Source organism: Ovis aries, chromosome 1, assembly GCF_016772045.2.
Source record: "Ovis aries strain OAR_USU_Benz2616 breed Rambouillet chromosome 1, ARS-UI_Ramb_v3.0, whole genome shotgun sequence".
Taxonomy (NCBI): domain Eukaryota; kingdom Metazoa; phylum Chordata; class Mammalia; order Artiodactyla; family Bovidae; genus Ovis; species Ovis aries.
In genome coordinates, this window is record NC_056054.1 from 70,669,612 (window position 1) to 70,692,850 (window position 23,239).

Genomic DNA, 23,239 nt, shown 5'->3' on the forward strand with positions numbered 1-23,239 from the left:
GATGGGAATATCTTTTGAAGACTGCAAGAGCCTTGCAGAACAGTGATCTTTATTTGTTAATATCTTGTTTCCTGTACTGTGTAACACTTTATGAATGACCATAGTCCTGTTGAGATGGTTGATGGGACTCCCGTTTTATGGAAAAAGTATAAAGTGCCTTGGTAACTTGCCCAAGGTCAAAACGTACTACAAATGCAGAGCCCAGAATTTGAACCCAGGTTTATGTGATTATGTTCAAACACTTCTTCACTGAAAGTCTGCTGTGGTGCTAGGAATAGTGCTTGTACCTTAGGAGTTCAGAGTAGAGTAATACATGGCTCCTGCCCTCAACATGGTATTGCAAGTGAATAAGATAGTAATCTGTAGGGAGCCTTGGGGAGCCAGAGAAAGACCATTTAGCTCAGTCTTAAATTTTAGGGGCATTTTCTGTCTGAACTGGATCTCAAGGAAGGAGTAAGAGTTAATTGCAAAGAGATGATCTGTGGAGGCTGTTGCTTGCAGCCCGGGGGAACCACATGTGATATTTAGGCATAAAAGATATTTAGGCATAAAAATAGCATGATTTATGCTGAAGAACATTTCTGTCTGGGTCTTAAAGGATGAGATTGGTGGTGACTAGCATAAAGAAGAGCCTGAGTTTTTCTTTTTATACATGATTACCTGGACAAATAACAGAAACTGGTTAAAATGTTTGTGGATAAAATTTCAGGCTTTTCAGTGTGGTTTTATCTTCCTTTTCTAGGATCAGTTCGACAGCTTAGACAAGCATACACAATGGGGAATTGACTTCTTGGAAAGATATGCCAAATTTGTTAAAGAGAGGATAGAAATTGAACAGAACTATGCGAAACAATTGAGGTAAGTTACATTTTTTTTTCAGTTCTCAGAAATGAAATTACATGTTTAAATAGTTAGCTTTAGATAAATGTGATACACTAGGAGTTGAATTCTGTGTTTTTCATCAGAGTTAGATTGAGTTAGGTAACTGGTTTGTTTTAGTGACTGGTTTAATTAAATCATTGCCTAGTATCATAAGGAATATTGGCTGGCTAGATCATGAGCAGCTTTCATTCCAGAAAGATACTTAAAATTATACAATCAAGAAGCAAAATTCCAGGAAAAAGGAATAACTTGGTAATATTAATAATTTTGTGCTTTATAGTTTTATTCCCGAACTTTTTGCATTAGTAATCTTTCCAAAATATTGAAGATTTCTCCAGTTTCTCATTTCTTCATAGTTTCTAAGACTTAGAAAGTGAGTGTGATGAGCTGTGTTTCTTTCTGTCAAAAAGTAGATGTATATTACTAATAAAAGATTCTGGAATATGTGTTAGGAGATGAAAATTTTAAAGGGAAAATTTTAATCTTAAAACAAATGGAACTTATCCTAAGATTTTATTCAAACAGAAAATCATTGTTGGACCACAACCTGATAAATAGTTTTGCTGCAACTTACTCAATAAAAATAATGTTTGAAGCCTGAAGACTAGAAAACAATGTAAGGTTCTAGATAAAGGAGTTAGGATTCTTTATGTTATATAGTGACAGAAAAGTCCAGCCCACAAGGCACACAAGAGTAAGAGTCCAAGCATAATTTGATTTGTGGGTCAGATGTGTTCAGGCTCCTGTTTCTTGGCTCTTCTTCCCATTGTTGCCTTTATACTCAAGTTTTATTCAGTACCATCCTTTTTACCCGGTAGCCCTAGATTTCATATCTTCATACTCCCATATCCTGGGGAAGAATGATGATCTTTGTTGTGCATTTGAGGGGAGGAGATAAGGAAGGCAAAGGGGGAAGGAAGAAAGTGAAAGAAAGGAGAGGGAAGAGATGGAAGGAGAGCAGAGTGCAAGCCTGTATCAGCTTCATTTTTCCAGAAATCCCAGCAAAAGTCTCCTTTTGCTGACCCTGGTTAGATTATATGCTATCCTGAACAGTTCACTGAAGTGAGAATGTTAGATTGATTTATAGCTAGTTAATTGCCCAAAAGAAATATAAGGTAGTGGATCACAGGAGGAAGGGAGATTTTGAGTGATAAAGTACGTATGCCCACCATTTGTAGCAGTTTATTAAAGGAGCTGACTGGTTGTGGCCAGGAGATAGACTAGTAAGGTGAACAGGTTACTTATAATGATACACATACTACTATTTTGACATGTATTAAAATTGTAGCATCATGCTAATTTCTTGATCCATTTGTGTCCTGTGTTTTTTTAAACAAAGTAATTTCCGTATGGAAATATAAGCAAGGAAGCTACAAGTATATTAATAATAATTGTGATGATATTTTATCTGCCCCAAAGTTTTGGCTTGGGAACTTCACTGTGCAAGAATCTGGAAGCATTAAAGGACCTCTGAAAAGTTAAAATAGCAGTAAAAAGAATGTATTCATGTGTGAACAATGAAAATTTTTCCTCATTTAATTCTTAATTTGATCTCAACTCGAGCACAGTGTTTTCTGGTTTTTAAGTATGCCAGTAAAAGTGAAGAGAAGAAATGCTACAGACAGTAGTACAGTGATGTGATGGCACTGTGAAGTGACAAATAGCAAAGATTAAAATACTGCAAAAAACAAGATAAGATGTTTCCAGCTTAAAGGTGCCTGTCAGTAAGGACATGATGAAAAATACTGTGGAGTATACAATTTAAACAAGTCAGATACAGCAGCTTATTTAAACTTAAAAGGGTGTTCAGTCTGTCAGTGTGAAAAGCAAGTTGTAGAACTGAAGGTATAGCAAGATGTCCTTGCTTTCTTGAGGTTGAGTATATAGCTGTGTATAAAATTTGTGTGTATTCTGAAGAGATCCAAATAGGATATACCCCAAATTGTTTTACCCTGGTTACCCCTGGGGAACGAGAGTAGGGGTTGGGAAGGGACGGAACTTATACATATTACTTGTACTTTTAAATTATTAAAGTTTTTCTAGTGATTATGTAATCTTAAGCAAAAAGGTGATATATTTCAAAGAATATCACCACAAATTTTAAAAGAAAAATTGGTAATTTATAAGGTAAACCATCAGCAGTATGCTGTATTTAGTTGTCCAGAATAACTGGGGTCTCAAGGGTTTCAGGGTGGCCAAGATTTTAGCAGAGTAAAAGACTATAATCAAACAGCAGACTTGTCTGCTCTTCTATTTTGTGGCTGATAATAACGGTTATAATTTTCACTTACTTGCAAAGAGAGATTTTGACACCACTTCTTTGGAGCAGGAGTGGTTAGAACCCACAATTACATGGTATGAAAATACACTTTTGTAGTGAGAAAATAAATGCTCTAGTTAGTGATTTGCATCTTTTTTTCTGTCCCAGCAGACTAAAGAAATTTATTACATGTTCACCCTAACAGTGGCTTTCACTTGCAGTGATTCTCAACAAGAACAGGATTATTGGAAGGTGTTGAGGAATTCCAATAAAGAAGAGTTGGGAGGAGGCTTGTGTAACTTGAAAACCGCAACTCCCTTTCCTTTGTCCACATTGATATTTGCTGCTTTGGATGAATACTTAGTAAATGATTGAATTATCAGCTGCTTTTTATAGTATCTGTTTTGTCCAAAGGGAAGAAGTGTGCCTTGTTTATTTCCTTTTCTTTAATGAGAAAAATTCTTTTGGTTGACTCCCTCCTGTTTTGCTACTGCAAAACAACTTCTTTTCATAGTGAGAACTCTTTTTTCTCCTAAATAATAATTGTATTCATAATGCTAAATATTTTAAATATACTGCAGGATTAAATTTTGCAATATACTTTTGTAAATATACTTTTTACTTGCATAAATTTTCACATAATTTTGGCACTCCCTAGTTTATTTTATTCTGTCTTCTATTGTCTGTTTTGATGGCTTTGGTTTAACTTTATTGAAGTTTCGGTATTCACTTTTGGTAGTGATTTGAGGACGAGAATAAATAGAAAATAAAGCATCTAATTATGTTTGGAGACAGTTATAAACAGTCCAACAATGTCCATTTTGATGGATAATAAGTGGTGACTTTGAATTACTTGGTAGAACTTTTCTTTGTAGACATAAAAAGTGGAAGTTACTCTAATAAATTTATGCTACTGTATATGTATGACAGATTGAATTTTCTTACGTGAAAAAAAGCTCTGCATAATGGTATGTATTATCGTTGTCTAGTAAAAATAATTACAGCAGTAAGTTCTATCATAGAGATTGCTATATGAAATTATATGTCTCTATTTTACTTCAGATCATTCCTTTTTTGCTCAAATATGACAGTGTGGTACTGAAAGAAAAATAGGTTGGATGACTAAAAATTACTCTTACCTTAACCAGAACAGAAATCTCTCCAGATTTCTTGGATATTGTTTCTATTTCTGTACCTTGACAACCATGGCGACATAACTGGTACCTCTAGAGCTGAGTGAATATAAGTTGAATGCATAAATGATTGAATGATCTGTGCTTCAGTTTAGTTTAGAAATTAGGATCTCAGTATGCTGACCTTTGAACCATGTACTGCTTTCTATCCATACTAGAGTTTATGTCATATATTATACATCAGTGTGAAGAGATTGCTCTACTAAGAGCTGTCCCCAATATTTAGGATAGGCTTAGATATAGAATAATGTAAATAAAACCAGTTTCTATTTTCTATTTAGTTTTTTATTTTCTCATGCTTCTTTATCAGAATTTTCTCTTTCTGTGTTCCTGTTTAGTATCAGAAGAACCTAGGGAGCTCATCTTTTGTGCTGACCTATGGAAAGGCGAGACTGCTGTTTGTTTTTGGTCGGCCATTGTTTAACTTTTGACGCTTTTGACTTCCCTGAGTTTTTTTTTTTTAATTAGAGGATAATTGCTTTACAATGTTGTGTTAGTTTCTGCTGTACAACAGAAAGGCTCATCACCTTAACAAGAATTACAGTCTATTCCTGATTTTTGTTTTAAAATGTTTTGTTAAATGATGAAGCCAAACCTAACAAATAAAGCATAAAGCTCCTAAGAAAGAAAATAGAGACTTCCTTGGTGGTCCAGTGGCTAAGACTCAGCACTCCCGATGCAGAGGATACAGGTTTGATCCCTGGTCAGGGAACCTAATTGCATATGCTACAGCTAAAAGGCCCCACATATGACAACGAAGGGCCCACATGCACCACGACTAAGATCAGGTGCAACCAAATAATATTTTTAAAAAAGAAAATAAGTTCAAACCAGTTGTGTTAAACATTTTGATAGTGAGCTTTCCAATGAAAAGGGTTTAAAGATCTTTGAACAACTATAAAGAATAAGAAGGTTGTTAATGATGTTGGCTGTATAGATCACTTAATCTCTTAGCTTTTTCATAATACCTTTAATATTTTTATTTCTAAGTTATTTGTAGCCATTTGAATTGTGTGGCAGTGTCTAAAATGAGATATAATGTTTATTTTATCATCCTAATGTTTAAAATATGGACAAATCAGATTAATTAAGCTATTTATTTGAATCTAGGACTATGTTGTATAGTTCTTCAAGAATCTAATATTTAGAGGGAAAACAAGTTATCAAGTTGCAGAAGAAAATTTCTCTGAAAAGTGTAAACTTAAATATGGGGTAGTCTGTTCCTTCCTCAGTCTAAATTGAGCAAATAAAATAATTTTTCTCTTTTCTGTCTTCAACATACCAGAAAATACTCTTCTGTAAGATTTGCAGTTGCCTAGAAATCACATTGTTATGCCTATTGCATCCTAAATAGTAATGAATTGTTGAATATGTTCTTTGAGTATAGAGTATGAAGCTGATACTATAGACATAGAATACAGAGCCCCATTCACATCTTAGGGACTGTGTATCCTTGACATGGTAAAGATAAAGCAAAAGTAGGAACTGGCATTTTTAAGAAATAAGATACTTTGTTCACTTTCATATCCATTGAAACTTGTTTGAATTTCTTCTCCTAGGGCCTTCAGGCATAAATTCTTAAGTCCTCTTATTTTTTCTTAATTTATTTTACGATCTGCCACCAGTAGAGGTATATTGAGAATGAAGCATGTCCTTTAAAAAAAACAAATGCAGTATTCAGAATTTGTATAATACCGCTTGTACCTAATGTGAAATTTACTGTCTTAATCATTTCTAAGTGTATATTTCAGCAGGGTTAAGTATATTCATCCTTCTGTGACCAATCCGTAGAACTTAATCATTTTGAGAAAGTGAAACTCTGTGTATTAAACAACTCTCCATTTTCCCCTTCTTCTAGGCCCTGGCAATTCTACTTTCTGTGAAATTGACTACTCTAGGTACTGTATAAGTAAAATTATACAGTATTTGTTCTTTGGGGGATGGGTTTATTTCACTTTTATCGTTCAGTCGCTAAGTCGTGTACATCTCTTTGCGACCTCATGGACTGCAGCACGCTAGGCTTCCCTTCCTTCCCTCATGGACTGCAGCACGCCAGGGAAAGATGGATAGAGATCCATCACTATCTCTTGGAGTTTGCTCAAACTCATGTCCATTGAGTCAGTGATGACATACAATCATCTCATCCTCTGTCACCCCCATCTCCTCCTGCCCTCAGTCTTTCCCAGCATCAGGGTCTTTTCCAGTGAGTTGGCTCTTGGTGTCAGGTGGCCAAAGTATTTGAGCTTCAGCATCAGTCCTTCTGAGTATTCAGGGTTGCTTTACTTTAGGATTGACTGGTTTAATCTCCTTGCTGTCCAGGGAACTCTCAAGAGTCTTCTCTAGCACCACAGTTCAAAAGCATCAGTGCTTTGGCACTCAGCCTTCTTTGTGGTCCAAGTCTCACATCTGTACATGACTACTGGAAAAACCATAACTTTGTACGGACCTTTGTTGGCAAAGTGATGTCTCTGCTGCTTTTTAATATGCTGTTTAGGCTTATCATAACTTTCTTCCAAGGAGCAAGTGTCTTTTAATTTCATGGCTACAGTCACCATCCACAGTGATTCTGGAGCCCAAGAAAATAAAATCTATCACTGTTTCCACTTTTTCCCCATCTATTTGCCATGAAGTGATGGGACCAGATGCCATGATCTTAGTTTTTTGAATGTTGAGTTTTAAGCCAGCTTTTTCACTCTCCTCTTTCACTTTCATTAAGAGGCTCTTTAGTTCCTCTTCACATTCTGCCGTTAGAGTGGTGTCATCTGTATATCTGAGGTTGTTGATATTTTTCCTGACAGCCTTGATTCCAACTTGTGATTCATCCAGCCTGGCATTTCAAATGATGTACTCTGTGTGGAAGTTAAATAAGCAGGGTGACAGTATACAGCCTTGACATACTCCTTTCCTGATTTTCAACCAGTCTGTGCTTCCATGTCTGGTTCTAACTGTTGCTTCTTGACCTACATACAGGTTTCTCAGGAGGCAGGTAAGGTGGTCTAGTATTCTCATCTCTTTAAGAATTTCCCATAGTTTATTTCACTTAGCACAATGTTTTAAAGGTTTTTCCGTGTTGGGAAGTATATCAGAATTTCCTTCCTTTTTAAGATTGAATATTATTCCACTGTATGGATAGTACCACATTCTGTTTATCCATTCATCTGTTGATAAGCATTTGGGTTTTTTCCACCTTTTTGGTATTGTGAATAGTGATTCTACAAGCATAGTGTCCAAATACCTGTTTCTCTGCTTTGAATTCTTCATGTGTATACCCAGAAGAGGAATTACTAGATCATATAGTAATTCTACATTTAATTTTTGAGGAGTTCCATACTGTTTTTTGCAGTGGCTGATCTAGTTTGCATCCCTACCAGTATTATGCAAGGGTTCTAATTTCTCTACATCCTTACCAGTGCTTATTATTTTCTGGATGATTCCTTCCTTACTACCTTCCTGTACTCCTTCCAGCCTTCCTTCCTCCCTTTTTCCCTTTCTCTCTCCCTGTCTTTTTCTCCATCCACCTGCCCTTTTTGGCTTCTTTTTGTGTGTTGGCTTCATTCTTTCAGTTCAGACTGACTTTTTTGCTGCACATGACAAGAAACATACTCACCAGTTAAGTTTTATGTTTGAGAGATTCAGATCTCATCCTGGCCTCAAAGTTCTGGTACAAAACGTTTTCCATCTCTGGATCACTTAACTGAGACCCTCAAATAGGTCATCTTTGTTAATCTGGCAACTCTTAAGCATGATAACTGTTAGATAGAGGGAGGGAAATTAAGACAAAAGATACTAGTCAGTCTCAGATATCTAATACTTCCCTTTTGCCAGAAGAAGTACGAAATTGGTACAAAAGTTGTTGCAGTTTTACATTGTTGAACTTTGCTGTTTGATACTAGAATACATTCTTAAATAAATGTTTGTATGTTATACATTTTAATACACTTTTCTTGCATTATGTTTTTTTGCTAATGACTTATTACTTGCTGTTTTATATTTATTTTAGATTAGGGAAATGATGTTAGACAAAAAGCAAATTCAAGAGGTTTTTTTTTTTTTTTTTTTGAGTTCAAAATGGGTTATAAAGCAATGGAGACAATTTGCAACATCAGTAGCACATTTGGCCCAGGAACTGCTAACAAACTTTTATACAGGAAAGTGGTGGTTCAAGAAGTTTGGCAAAGGAGATGAGAGCTTTTAAGATGAGGAGTGCTATGGCCAGCCATCAGAAGTTGACAGTGACCAATTGAAAGCAATCATCAAAGCTGAACCTCTCACAACTACATGAGAAGTTGCCAAAGAACTCAGTGTTGACCATGCTATGGTCATTTGGCATTTGAAGCAAATTGGAATAGTGATAAAGTTCAGTAACCAGATGCTTCATGAGCTGACCACAAATGAAAAAGATCGTCGTTTTGAAGTGTCATCTTCTCTTATTCTGTGCAACAACAACAATCCATTTCTCAATTGGATTGTGATGTGCAACAGAGTGGATTTTCTATGGCAACTGGTGATGACAAACTCGAGGTTGGAGTGAGAAGAAGCTCCAAAGCACCTACCAAAGCCAGACTTGCTCAAAAAAAGCATGATCACTGGTGGTCTACTGCCAGTCTGATCCATTACAACTTTCTGAATCCTGGGGGAACCATTATATCTGAGAAGAATGCTCAGCAGATTGATGAGATGCACTGAAAATTGCAACGCCTGCAATTGGCATTGGCCAATAGAATGGGCCCAGTTCTTCTCCACGACAACGCCTGACTGCATGTCACAGAACCAACTCTTAAAAAGTTGAGCAAATTTGGTTATGAAGTCTTGCCTCATCCACCATATTCACCTGACCTCTCGCAAACCAACTACCACTTCTTTAAGCATCTCAACACTTTTTGCAGGCAAAACACTTCCATAACCAGGAGGAGGCAGAAAGTGCTTTCCAAGAGTTCACTGGGTCTTGATGCATGGATTTTTATGCTACAGGAATAAACAAACTTCTTTCTCATTGGCAAAAATGTGTTGATTGTAATGGCTCCTATTTTGATTAATAAAGATGTGTTTGAGCCTGAAAAAGAGAAAGTCGCTCAGTCGTGTCTGACTGTTTGCAACCCCATGGACTATACAGTTCATGGAATTATCTAGGCCAGAATACTGGAGTGGGTAGCCTTTCCCTTCTCCAGGGAATCTTCCCAACCCAGGGATCAAACCTGGGTCTTCCGCATTGCAGGCAGATTCTTTGCCTCAAGGGAAGCCCAAGAATACCGAAGTGGGTAGCCTACCCTCGCCAGCAGATCTTCCTGACCCAGGAATTGAACTGGGGTATCCTGCATTGCAGATGGATTCTTTACCAACTGAGCTAACAGGGAAGCTCAGTTTGAGTATTTGAGCCTAGTTACAATGATTTAAAATTCACGGTCTGAAGCTGCAGTTACTTTTGTACCAACCCGACAATATGATTTGCTCACACTTTACAAATGATACGGTATTTATCACCTGTTAAACAGTAATTGGAACTCGTTTTTGTTTAGTTGCTCAGTCCTGTCTGACCCTTTGCAACCCCATGAACTGCAGCATGCCAGGCTTCCCTGTCCCTCACTATCTCCCAGAGTTTGCTCAAGCTCATGTTCATTGAATCAGTGATGCCTTCCAGCCATATCATCCTCTGTCATCCTCTTCTGCCTTCAGTCTTTCCCAGCATCAGGGTCTTTTCTAATAAGTCAACTCTTTGCATCAGGAAGCCAAAGAATTGGAGCTTCAGCTTCAGCATCTGTCCTTCCAGTGGATATTCAGGATTGATTTCCTTTAGGATTGACTTGTTTGATCTTGTTCTCTAAGGGACTCTCAAGAGTCTTCTCCAGCACCGCAACTGAAAGCATCAATTCTTCGGTGCTGAGCCTTCTTTATGGTCCAACTCTCACATCTGTACATGACTGCTGGAAAAACCATAACTTTGACTATATGCACCTTTGTCGGCAAAGTGATGTCTCTGCTTTTAATACACCATCTAGGTTTGTCATAGATTTTCTTCCAAGGAGCAAGTGTTGTTTAATTTCATGGCTGCAGTCACCATCTGCAGTGATTCTGTAGCCCATGTAAATAAAGTCTGTCACTGTTTCCATTTTTCGCCATCTGTTTGCCATGAAGTGATGAGAACGAATACCATGGTCTAAGTTTTTTGAATGTTGAGTTTTAAGCCAGCTTTTTCACTCTTCTCTTTCACTTTCATCAAGAGTCTCTTTAGTTCCTCTTTGCTTTCTGCCATTAGGATGGTGTCATGGGCATATCTGAGGTTATTGATATTTCTCCCAGCAATCTTGATTCCAGCTTAAGCTTTATCCAGCCCCACATTTTGCATGATGTACTCTGCATATAAGTTAAAATAAGCATGGTGACAATATACAGTCTTGATGTACTCCTTTCCCAATTTGGAACTAGTCCCTTGTTCCATATCTGGTTCTAACTGTTGCTTCTTGACCTGCGTCAGGTTTTGCAGGAGGCAGATACGGTGGTCTGATATTCCTATATTCAAGAATTCTCCACAGTTTGTTTTGATCCACATAGTCAAGACTTTAGCTTAGTCTATGAAGCAGAAGTAGATTCTTTTCTGGAATTCCCTTGCTTTTTCTATGATCCAACAGATGTTGGCAATTTGATTTCTGGTTCCTCTGCCTTTTCTTAATCCAAGTTGTACATCTGGAAGTTCTCACTTCACATACTGTTGAAGCCTGCCTTGAAGGATTTTGAGCATTACCTTCCTAGAATGTGAAATGAGTGCAGTTGTGTGGTAGTTTGAACATTGTTTGGCATTGCCCTTCTTTGGGACTGGAATGAAAACTGACCTTTTCCAGTCCTGTGGCCACTGCTGAGTTTTCCAAATTTGCTGGCATATTGAGTGCAGCACTTTCACAGCATCATCTTTTAGGATTTGAAATCGCTCAGCAGGAATTCCATCACCTCCATTAGCTTTGTTCGTAGTGATGCTTCCTAAGACCCACTTGACTTCACACTCCAGGGTGTCTGGTTCTAGGTGAATGATCACACTGTTGTCGTTATCCAGGTCATTAAGACCTTTTTGTACAGTTTTGTGTATTCTTGCCTCCTCTTAATTTCTTCTGTTCTGTTAGGTCCTTACCATTTCTGTCCTGTATTGCGCCCATCTTTGCATGAAATGTTCCCTTGGTATCTCAGTTTTCTTGAAGAGGTCCCTGGTCTTTCCCACTCTGTTGTTTTCCTCTGTTTCTTTGCATGGTACACTTAGGAAGGCTTTCTTATCTCTCTTTGCTATTCTTTGGAACTCTGCATTCAGATGGGTATATTTTTCCTTTTCTCTTTACCCTTCACTTTTCTTCTTTTCTCAGCTATTTGTAAGGCCTCCTCAGATAGCCATTTTGCTTTTTTGCATTTCTTTTTCTTGGGGATGGTTTTGATTACCCCCTTCTGTACAGTGTTACAAACTTCCCTCATAGTGCTTCAGGCACTCTGTCTCAGATCTAATCCTTTGAATCTATTTGTCACTTCCACTGTAAAATCATAAAGGATTTGATTTAGGTCATACCTGAGTGGCCTAGTGGTTTTCCCTACTTTCTTCAATTTAAGTATGAATTTTGCGATAAGGAGCTGATCTGAGCCACAGTCAGCTCCAGGTCTTGTTTTTGCTGACTGTATAGCTTATCCATCTTCAGCTGCAAAGAATATAATCAGTCTGATTTTGGTATTGACCGTCTGGTGATGTCCATGTGTAGAGTCATCTCTTGTGTTGTTGGAAGAGAATGTTTGCTGTGACCAGTGTGTTCTCTTGGCAAAATTTTGTAGCTTTTGCACTGCTGCATTTTATTCCAGGGCCATACTTTCCTGTTACTCGAGATATCTCTTGACTTCCTACTTTTGCATTCCAGACCCCTGTGATGAAAAGGACATCTTTGTTTGGTGTTAGTTCTAGAAGATCTTTTAGGTCTTCATAGAACTGTTCAACTTCAGCTTCTTCCGCATCAGTGGTTGGAACATAGACTTGGATTACTGGATAGTGAATGGTTTGCCTTGGAAGTGAACTGAGATCATTCTGTCCTTTTTGAGATTGCATCCAAGTACTGCATATCAGACTCTTGTTGAGTATGAGGGCTACTCCATTTCTTCTAAGGGATTCTTGCCCACAGTAGTAGATATAGTGGTCATCTGAATTAAATTCACCCATTCCAGTCAGTTTTAGTTCACTGATTCCTAAAATGTCAGTGTTCACTCTTGCCATCTCCTGTTTGACCACTTCCAATTTACCTTGATTAATGGACCTAACATTCCAGGTTCCTGTGGAATATTGAATTAGAACTCAGAACTTCTCAGATGTTGAAACATTAAAAATGTAATGTTTATGTGCCTTAATTTTTTTTTTTTTTACGTTTTACTTCATTTAGAACTGCGAAATGCTGTTTAAATAAAAGTGAATTAATGTTTTTAGAAATTATTTGGAAAGCTTATAATTTTCACAGAAGTTCAACTCTAAACATGACAAAACTAGAATGCATAAATATTGAAATCAGGATTTTAAATATAAGTTAAGTAGTATGATATATTTAATACCATATAGTTAGAATATATAGGAAATACTGTAGTTTTTAGAGACGCCCATTAAATTTAGAAGCCTTCTCAGACTACTGAAGAATATTAGTTCTTCTGTATCCGTGATGCATGATCCTAAGGTACTGAGAAAACGTGAATGAAAGACACATGCATCAAAGCAAAGTAGTAACTTATCTATGACATCTATTATAATTTCTATAATATGTATCTGTATAAAACTTTAATTCCTGATTTATAACACAATACTCAAAATGTGTTACATATAAGAACTGCTTTTCATAATTGGTTGCTTGGAGAGTCTCTGAATTTAGAAGAGTGGGAATTTTTTTCATAAACAGTAGCCTAGGGAAACTGACACTAAGGGCAGATTTTTAGAAAATTTTTATTTCATATTGGAGTATAGTTGATTAACAATGTTGTATTAGTTTCAAGTGTACAGCACAGTGATTCAGTTACACATATAAATGTACCCATTCTTTTCCTTTTCCATTTAGTTTATTACAGAGTATTGAGCTGAGTTCCCTGTACTATAAAGTAGGTACTTATTGGCTATCTATTTTAAATATAGCATTGTGTACCTGTCAATCTCAAATTCCCAATCTGTCCCACCCCCTCCCTTTTCTCTCCTGGTAACTATAAGTTTTTCTCTTAAGTCTGTGACTCTCTGTCTGTTTTATAAATAAGTCTTTTGTAATAAGTGATATCATATGATATATGTCTTTGACCTACTTTTAGTATGATAATCTTCAGGTCTATCCATGTTGCTACAACTGGCATTATTTCATTGTTTTTAATGGCTGAGTAATATTCTGGGGGGTGTGTGTGTGTATGTATGTATAAACTTTATCCATTCATCTGTCAGTGGATATTTAGGTTGCTTCCATTCCTTAGCTATTGTAAACAGTGCTGCAGAGAGCATTGAGGTGCATGTATTCGTCCAAACCATGTTCTTCTCTGGATATATGCTCAGGAGTGGGATTGTCACATCATATGGTAGCTCAGTTTTGAGTTTCTTAAGGAACCATACTGTTCTCCGTAGTAACTGCACCAATTTACATTCTCACTAACAGTGTCGGAGAGTTCTAAGGGCAGATTTCTTGAGAGAGATTAATTGCCTATTTTTAGTTTAGGAGCAATGTGCATGTTTTACCCTTACGTACTTAACGTAAGCCAGAGATTTATTTTACCTAATAAGGGTATTATGTTAAAAATTCAGAGCAGGGATTTGTGGGACTTAGTAACCAATCACACCTTGGGATGAATTTTTGTTGACTTTAGACTGTTTTCTTAGAAAGCCCAACTGAGATCAGATGCTTTGAGGAACATCTTTTTTTTTTTTGAGAGGATAAAATCTCTTGGTATGCTTTTATCATAATTTTTTTTAATTAGAAAAATTGCAATACATTTAAATATGAATCACTTCTCAGTCCCCCTCCCTAGAAATATTAATAATTTCTTGTGTCCTCATCTCCTAGCAGAAGTTTTGATTTAGTGGACTACAAGAACATATTGGACTGTGCTTTAGTTTCTCTAATGGCAGGGTTCACTTGGATAGAGTCTTTAGTGTCTTATATATGGTTTCTAAGGGCTTTACTGGTCCTTGGGAAGAGTTGCCTGTAGCTGGGTAACTTTTCCAGAAGAGATACAAGAGCAGTTTTTAAAAATTGCTGAGTTTTAAGCTGGCATGCTCAAAAGGTAAACGTATTATTACTTTCTTCTTCCCCTTCCCTCTTGTATAGGTGCTCTTCCTCCCAGAAGCTGGAGATGAAATTAGTGTTGTTTAGGCTATGTTTAAAGTATGAGTGTCTTAAGACTTTAGTGTTAATGTCTGTGGCAGTAGCCATAGTCTTTCAAGTATCAGAAGCCCAAATTATATTGGTTTAAGCAAAGAAAAAAATGTATGGCTTATGTGACTGAAAAGTTTAGGTATCTGGGTACTCAGAAAAGAAAGAATTTCTTTTTCTCCTGATTTTGCTATCCTCTCTGTTGATGTAATTCCCAAGTAGCCTCTTTAGGGTTGTGTCCTCTCAATTTAACTTTAGAATAAAGAGAACATATTGATAAACAATAAGGACCTACTTACTGTGTCGCATAGGGAACTCAGCGCAATATTCTGTGATAATCCAAATGGTAAAAGAATTTGAATAAGAATAGATACATTTAAAGTTATAACTGGGCTTCCCTGGTGGCTCAGATGGAAAAGACTCTGCCTGTAGTGTCAGAGACCTGGGTTCGATCCCTGGGTCAGGAAGATCCCCTGAAGAAAGAAATGGTAACTGATTCACTTTGCTATGCACCTGAAACTAAAACAACATTGTTAATCAACTGCACTGCAATATAAAGTAAAAATTGAAAAAAAGAGAACATCTCTTACCAAGAATTTCTAGAGAAATTTTAGGATTGACTTTGGCATGGATTTATGGATCTGAAAGTGTTCCTGTGGGACTTCCCTCATGGTCCAGTGGTTAAGACTGTGCTTCCACTGCAGCAGGCCCAGGTTCAATCCCTGGTGGGGGGAACTAAGATCCCATGTGCCATTGGATGTGGCCAAAAAAAGAAAAAGGTGTTCCTCAACTGTTACATGTGGCCAGCACGCCACAACTACATGGGCATGACAATAGAGGAGCTGTAGTTTAGGATAGACTCAGTTGTACTAGAATAATAACTCCCAGATCTCATGGGCTAAGCAGAAAAAGCTTATTTCTTGCTTATGCAAAGTCAGCCACAAGGCTAGGTGATAATGCTCTAGTAGTCCATGTGGCAACTCAAGAGTTCATATTATTTTCATCTTTATCTTAACATGAAACTTCCACGGTTGGTTCAGCAGAGAATGAAGAAGCCCGAGGTTTATGTATGAGCTGTAAAGCTTTAGTTTGGTATTTACACAAAAGTTACAGCCCATTATACAGATTTAGCCACAACTGGAAGTGGGCTGGAAAATGGATGAAATAACAAGATTTTTTTTGGTGAGCAGAAATGTGTCTGCTACAAACTGTTACAGAATAAAATAGCATAGTAAGTGATGTAGGTATGCAAAGACAGCATGTTGATTATAACCTGTAACTCTAAATAATGCTTAAAATGCTGATTTGTTCAGAATTTGTCACTACTTGCTCTTTGGGATGTTCTTTGCCCAAGTTTGACTTGTTTTTGTTTAATTTATGGATTCGTGGTTTAAAATCACTACTTTAAAAGTAATTTCTGGAATTCAATCAGTTTATAGGTTGGAGACTGTAGTTATAACCATAATCCATAAATTAATCAATTACCTCATAATTGCTAATTTCCATGAATATTATAGTTTAGTATATCTCAAATTATTTGTGATGACGGACTAGATTCTTTTAAAGTGTCTACTGATGCTTTTATAAAATACAAAAAGTTTTGAATACTTGAAAAATGATGTAAAAAGAGACATGAAATACCCTACATTTTTTGTGGTTAGATTCAACATTTATAAAATTACTCTCAACTTCTGTACTTAGCTTGTTGTGGATCGATAATGAAGAGTAAGTGGACTTTTACTTGGTCCATGGATCGTGTTTTGAGGAGCATGCTATAAAGGACTGTGGTTAATGCTTTGCAAATAACTGTCTGCTTTAATTCTCATATTTATAGAAAACAGGGCATAGAGAAGGGTCTTATGTGACAGATGTCACATAAAATCCCATGTAGTCCAGTTTGACTCCAGAGTCTGTGTGCTGGTCTGCCTGTGATTTTGCAGAGATGAAATGATAGATCATCATGTTACTGTGTTAATTACTTTACATCATTAAATTCTTGGTTTTGTGTAATTGGAGACTTTTAGAATGTAAGTCAATTTCAACAACAGCATTTTTAACAAATTTTTAAAAATCTTCCTATAGAAATCTGGTTAAGAAGTACTGTCCCAAACGTTCCTCCAAAGATGAAGAGCCAAGGTAAATTATATACCTATTTATTATTGCTTATGAAGATTTAAAAGAGTATATTTTTGTTATTTAGTAAAACAAATACTATACCATTAACTTTTTATAAAAATTTTAACAAGATTTGTATTATAATAAAAAATTATGTTTATGGAAAAGGAAAGTACTATTTTTTCTTATGAGAACGCATACTTCAGTGGGCTTGATGATAGCTTTTTAGAATAGTTGATGTGTGAGTTCTAAGTAATAGGTGGATTGGGACTCCACTTGAATGATGTAGTCTCCAGAAGAAAAGGGTATTTTTTTCCATACTTTATTTTGGAGTTGTCAGCTTGTTAGATTCTTGATTTTTCTTTTACAAATAGTGAAACAATTTGGCTGGTTGGGTTAAAGGGGTAATGAAAAGGAATAGGTTTGCAGAGTAATTTTGGAACTCTGAATAAATGGTTAGGGATTGTCTACAAGCTTTCTGGCATTCTTACACAGGGGAATACGTGGATGGTTGTAAAATGGAGAAACAAAAAGAAACTGGATGATTGTAAAATGCAGAAACAAAAACTGGATGGTTATAAAATGCAGAAACAAAAGAGACTAAACTTAGAATAACTTTGTGTATGATTGTCAGTTATTTAGAGGATTCTTTGGTTTAGTGTTAATGGAGTCCTGGCTGAGCTGTGTGCCTTCAGCTTACGTAAGAACGTTCTGGCAGTGTATTCAAGTAGATCTATACATTTTAATACAGTTATTTTCTTTGTCTCTCTCCTTCCCTCCACACACATTTTTTTTACCCTTATTTCTGCCCCTTCTTACCCTCTGTGGTGCCAACCAAAGTGGCACTTCACTTCCATTCAGGATGTGGGCAGGCATACAGGCAGCTGTGTCCAGAGCTGATAGCAAAATTGTTCTGTAGATCACCCATCGAGATGCATTTGAGTGGTATGATTGGCAGGTTCTGTCCTGGAGAGCAAGCACATCATCTCTGCAACAGGCTCAGCTGCCAAGCCTAGGAATCCAACCAAGTTCATTCCCAAGCTCAGGCCAGTCAGTTGGCAACGTAAGAGATTCCAGTATGCCAAAAGAGCCTGCAGGTAGTATTCTTATTATTTTTTGACCCCCAAATCCTTTTATTTATAAATTATGACTACCTGGAAATATATAAACATGTACAACTTGAGCTTAATGCAGAGCTTAATTTAGAGCTAGTAGCTGAGATTTAGGATGAATATGTTAAAATTGGTTAAGTGTCAGGTTTGATCTGTATCTCACAAAAACATTTGTAATGAGAATAAAAATAAATTTTGCCATTTTTAATGTTTTTGTCAGGTTTACTTCGTGTATAGCCTTTTTTAACATCCTTAACGAGTTAAATGACTATGCAGGACAGCGAGAAGTAGTAGCAGAAGAAATGGCCCACAGAGTTTATGGTGAATTAATGAGATATGCTCATGATCTGAAAACTGAAAGAAAAATGGTAATTTTTAAATCATTTTTATACAGTTATAATAGCATATACAGTATTTTCACAGAAATGAAGTAATTACTTTGCCTTTTAAAATTATGTATGTTCATTCAGCATGAACTGGTTTTCTATTTCACTACATTTCTTCTAGCTTAAATTATCTCAAGACATTCTTGCTAATTTGTGATCATTTTGGATTTAAGACTGAGGTTTGGTAAACTCTAGCCAGCAGGCCAACTCTAGCTTACTGCCTGTTTTTGTTTCCTAGATACCATGAGCTCAGAATGGTTTTTACATTTTTAGATAGTTACTTATATATTGCAGGTGGCCACTTTTGCATTACATTAGCAGAGTCGAATATTTGCAAGAGACCACGTGGTTTCCAACACCTAAAATATTTATCTGACCCATTATAAAAAACTTTTTCTACCCCTATTCTCTATAATCATGTATTTTTCTAGAGATTATATGTCTTAAAGATTATATTTGAAGTATTTAAATAATATATTAGGAAATGCATTTTAGAGAGTTTTTCTCTTCCTGAGTCTTGATAAAGTTACAATAATTAGTACCTTGAAAAAAACATTAAGTGAAAACTCTTTTGGGAGAGGCCTTTAGACTTTAATTGGTGTTTAAATGTAATTTTTAAATTTGTTTGTTTTTTTGGTTGTTATCACTTTAGCATCTTCAAGAGGGACGAAAAGCTCAGCAATACCTCGACATGTGTTGGAAACAGATGGATAATGTGAGTTATAATGTTTTCATGTTTGACATAAATTTTCGTAGGCTGATTTAACCCTGAATTCTCTTATGTGTGTGCGTGCTTAGTTGCTTGTTGGTGTCCAACTCTTTGCAACCCATGGACTGGAGCCCGTCAGGCTCCTCTGCCCTTGAAATTTTTCATGCAGGAATACTCAAGTGGGTTGCCATTTCGTACTCGAGGAAATCTTCCTGCCCCAAGAAACAAACCATGTCTCCTGTCATTGGCAGGCAGATTCTTTACTACTGTGCCACCTGGGAAGCCAAGTTCTCTTGTTTCTTATCTATTTGAGTTTAATATTTCTCATTGTAGTATTATTCTTAATTTGACACTGATGTAAATAGAGAGTGTGAGATCATTGTATCCATTTTCCTTTTTTTTTTTTCTGTATGGTTCTGTACTTTGTTCCAACTCTGTAATCTTCAGGTATCTATCGATATTTAGGAAGATTCTTTTTGTCTTTGCAGTTATTGTAAAGTATTGGTAGAGGATAGAAATAATAAGGAAATAGTGATATATCTTAGAAGACCATTTGACTGAGACAAAGAGAGCCTGGGTTCTAGTTCTGCCTTTCCCTTAGCATCTGATTTTTTTCATGACTTCATCTTTAGTAAATGAAAAATGAAGACAGCGGACTAGATTATATAAAATGTTTCTTCCAGTTCACTGGATCTCTAATAATGTAAGATTCTAATCAGTGCTGATTGAGAATTCTTAGGTATATTAATAGTCTGTTTTCATTTTTGTTTTGATTTTATTTCTGATTGGTTTCAGCAAGACTTTAAGGGAGTGTTTACATTTATTAAATTTAAAATTGCCTTAACTAGCATCCTTAGTATTGCCACCTAATGAGTGTGTATGTGTGTGTGTCTTTCATTTGCACAAAATAACAAACTCCTACACTAGGAGTTATTGGTTCCTTTAAAGACTGGAGTTGACACAAATCATTCCTGTTGATATGTGCTGACTTACCTTTAGAATAATTGTTACTAAGCAAAAGTTGTAAGAGTCATAAGGAAGCATCAAAAAATGTAGGAGAGATTTAAGACATTAACAGTATTGTGAAGTAAAGGTGAGTTCAGCTTAACTCAGGTATATTGAAAATACCCACAATATGTATTAAGTTTGGTACAAAAGCAGATATGATAATGATCTTGTTTTTGTGGAGCCTGCAGTCTATTGAGAGACACACAAATACAATTTTTGTGTAATATGGAGAAATATATGCAGGATTCCTTTTCTAGTTCCATGTCTTCATGTCTAATCAAGGAAATAAAATTGTAAAATGTCTAACACATTTGAAATAATTGACAGGAGATTTAAAGAACTAGCAGGGGTAGGTTGAATTAGTGATGGAGTATTGAAGGAAAAAAATTGACAGCTGTTAACCTAGGGAAAACAAAAGAAGGCCCCAGGGACATTTAAGATGAGGGCAGAAGACAGTAGCCTGTGAAGCAGATTCTGAAGGAATGATCAGAGATTGAGAAGAGTGAAGCATCAGAGATTCCAGGTCTCTCAGATGACTGCTTCCAAGTAACAAAGCGTATGACTTTACAAGATCAGGGCTCAAAAACAGATTAGTTCCAGAGTTGGTCAGTAGCTCAGTGATGTCACCAAGGATGATCTTTCTGTCTTTGTTGCTGTCTTGACCGTGATTTTTTCCCTCAGGCTTGTCCCTTTTAGTCAGCAGTTGACTTAAGCGGCCAAACACCACATCGTCATTCAATTCATGCAGAAGCTTGAAGGGAAGCATTTCTCTTTTGTTTTGTTTTACCTGGGAAGAAAAGCTTTCCAGAAAACCCCCAGCAGAATTCTTCATGTATGCCTTTGACAGGATTAGATTCCTTGACCATGCCTTGGCTCTGGGGTGGCTGGTAAAGCAAGTTATCATCTATTTTCAGCCTCCATACAGGGAGGTATTCTCTTCTAAGAAAGAATAAGGGAGTAGAAGTAGCTATTGATTAGTCTACGGCACAAAGGATAAAGAAGGGAGAATCTTTTCTGTATTATATCATATAATGGTATAATATCTTTCAGGGAAGGTGTATTTTTAATATTATTGTACTCATGATTCTTTTGCTGTTGCTAGGGAATTATTAGGTAGTTTTTTTCACAAACAGTAAGACACTTACTATAAAAGTATTTTTGTATATATGCATTGCCTCAGATTATACCAAAATTAGTAGCTATAGCTATTCAATTTGAAAACACAGCTCTGAACTGAGTTTCAGAGAATTCAGTGTGAAATGTAATCTTCACAGGAAAGTGACATTCTACATTTTATGCATATTCAGATATATTTATGCTTTGAAAAAATTTTAAGTATCATTTGATGTCTCATACTAATCAAAATAGTAAGTACATTTTAAAGTTTTTATAAGAAATTTCTTACATCAAATTTTAAAATTTGATGTAATTTACAGGTATTCCTGGTACTAGGTATAAGGTCAGCTGAGCTAACTCAGACATTGTTTGGGTCCAGAGGCATGCATGCTCATTCGCTTCAGTAATGCCCATCTCTTTGCGACGCTATGGACTGCTGTGGCCTGATAGACTCCTCTGTCCATGGGGATTCTTTAGGCAAGAATATTGGAGTGGGTTGCCATTCCCTCCTCCAAGGATCTTCCTGACCTAGGGATTGAACCTGTGTCTCTTGGCAGGTGGGTTCTTTACCACTAGTGCCACCTGGGAAGCCCTTGGTTACAAATACCTGGATATAACAGCTAAAATATTTTTTATTGTATTTTAAGCTCAGCAGAAAGATCTTACCTGAAGGAAAGGGAAATCTCTTTACTGCTGGAAGCTAAGGACAATCTAAAAGCCAGAGCAATAGGTGTAAGAGGTGATACAATGGCGTTTGAAAAGTGATTCCAGAGGTGTCGGGGCATGGTTTACAGGACCTTGCTAAGGGCTTGGGATTTAGTACTCACCCAAGTACAGAGTTTAGGTTTTAGCTCTGTGTGAAGAGTTGGAACTGAAATCCCTGTATAAAGTTTGAATCTTTGAAGGGTTAAACCTTTAGCGAAAAGTGGCAGGAACTCTGGACAGGCCAAGGGAGACAACAGAGAACCTTGTCTCTATCTGAAGGTCAAGGAGTGGGAGGTATCCTGTGAGAAGGTTAAACCTTTTGACCTTGTTGTTAATGAGGTTTGCACTATCTGAATAGTTTTGTAATGCCCAAGACAAAAAATTGACCTTGTAACTGGTTAGGTAAACAGAAAATGTTGACATCCTGTGCTTTCTTAGTAATTCTCAGAATACAGGTATCAAGGTATATATTTTCCAGACAAGATGTTGGAAGACTTTCCTCTGTGGAATTTAATTAGCTTCAGAGGAAAAGACTTAAAGATACAGGCACCATGGTTTCTCCAAGGAAACTGCCAGTTAGCTTTTAAAATAAGAAGAGCAGATTGGCAGAAATCTTCAGACATAAACAGCAAAGTATACAGGGGAAAAAAAGCAACTTGGAAGAAACAGTGACTATGAAAGGAAATAGAAATTAAAAATGAAAAGCAAACAAGCAAAACACCCAGAACTATTATTAGCATTTTCATAGGAAATAGAGAAATGATTACATCCATGAAATAGGAACAAGATACTATTAAGAAAGGAACATACAAAGAACAAAAAAGAACTTTATGAAAAGCTCACTGGAAAGAATGAAATTGAAGAAGTCTTAAAGTAGAGCAAAATGACAGAGATTGAAAATATAGAAAAAATATAAGAGAGTTAGAGTACTGGAGAATCCCATGGACGGAGGAGCCTGGTGGGCTACAGTCCCTGGGGTTGCAAAGAGTCAGACGCGACTGAGTGACTTCACTTTCACTTTCAAAGGACTCATCCTATAGATTGATTTTCAAGATAAGAATCATCTTTAAAAATAGAAAACATAGAAAATGGATAGGGAAAATTAATTCAGGAAGAAAATTTTCCCAGAATAGAAGGACATGAGTTTCTAGATGGAAAGGATTTTCCAGGTGCTCAGCACAGTTACAAGTCATAGCTTAATGAAATTTCAGAACAGTTAGAGGGAGATGATCCTACCAAACTCCAGAGAGGAAAAAACAAAATATAAAATAAATATGTTTTATGCAAACGATCAGGGAACAGAAAGCCAGAAGACAATGAAGTAGTACTTTCACATGTCTGAAAGACGACAGTTTCCTACTTAAGAGTTTCATACCCAGTTAAACTTTATTAAAGGAGATGGAAAGG

The 23,239-nt window shown here is 36.5% G+C and overlaps 1 protein-coding gene across 3 annotated transcripts in view; it reads left to right on the forward strand.

Moving 5' to 3' along the window:
- FNBP1L (formin binding protein 1 like) overlaps positions 1-23,239 on the forward strand; it is a 113,462-nt gene that overhangs the window by 56,421 nt on the left and 33,802 nt on the right. For all 3 annotated transcript variants that reach the window (XM_012176510.4, XM_012176492.4, XM_004002206.5), the window contains exons 2-5: positions 743-858; positions 16,764-16,817; positions 18,129-18,276; positions 18,947-19,009. In XM_012176510.4, the coding sequence (XP_012031900.1) occupies positions 743-858; positions 16,764-16,817; positions 18,129-18,276; positions 18,947-19,009 (381 nt within the window). The remainder of the gene's footprint in view (positions 1-742; positions 859-16,763; positions 16,818-18,128; positions 18,277-18,946; positions 19,010-23,239) is intronic.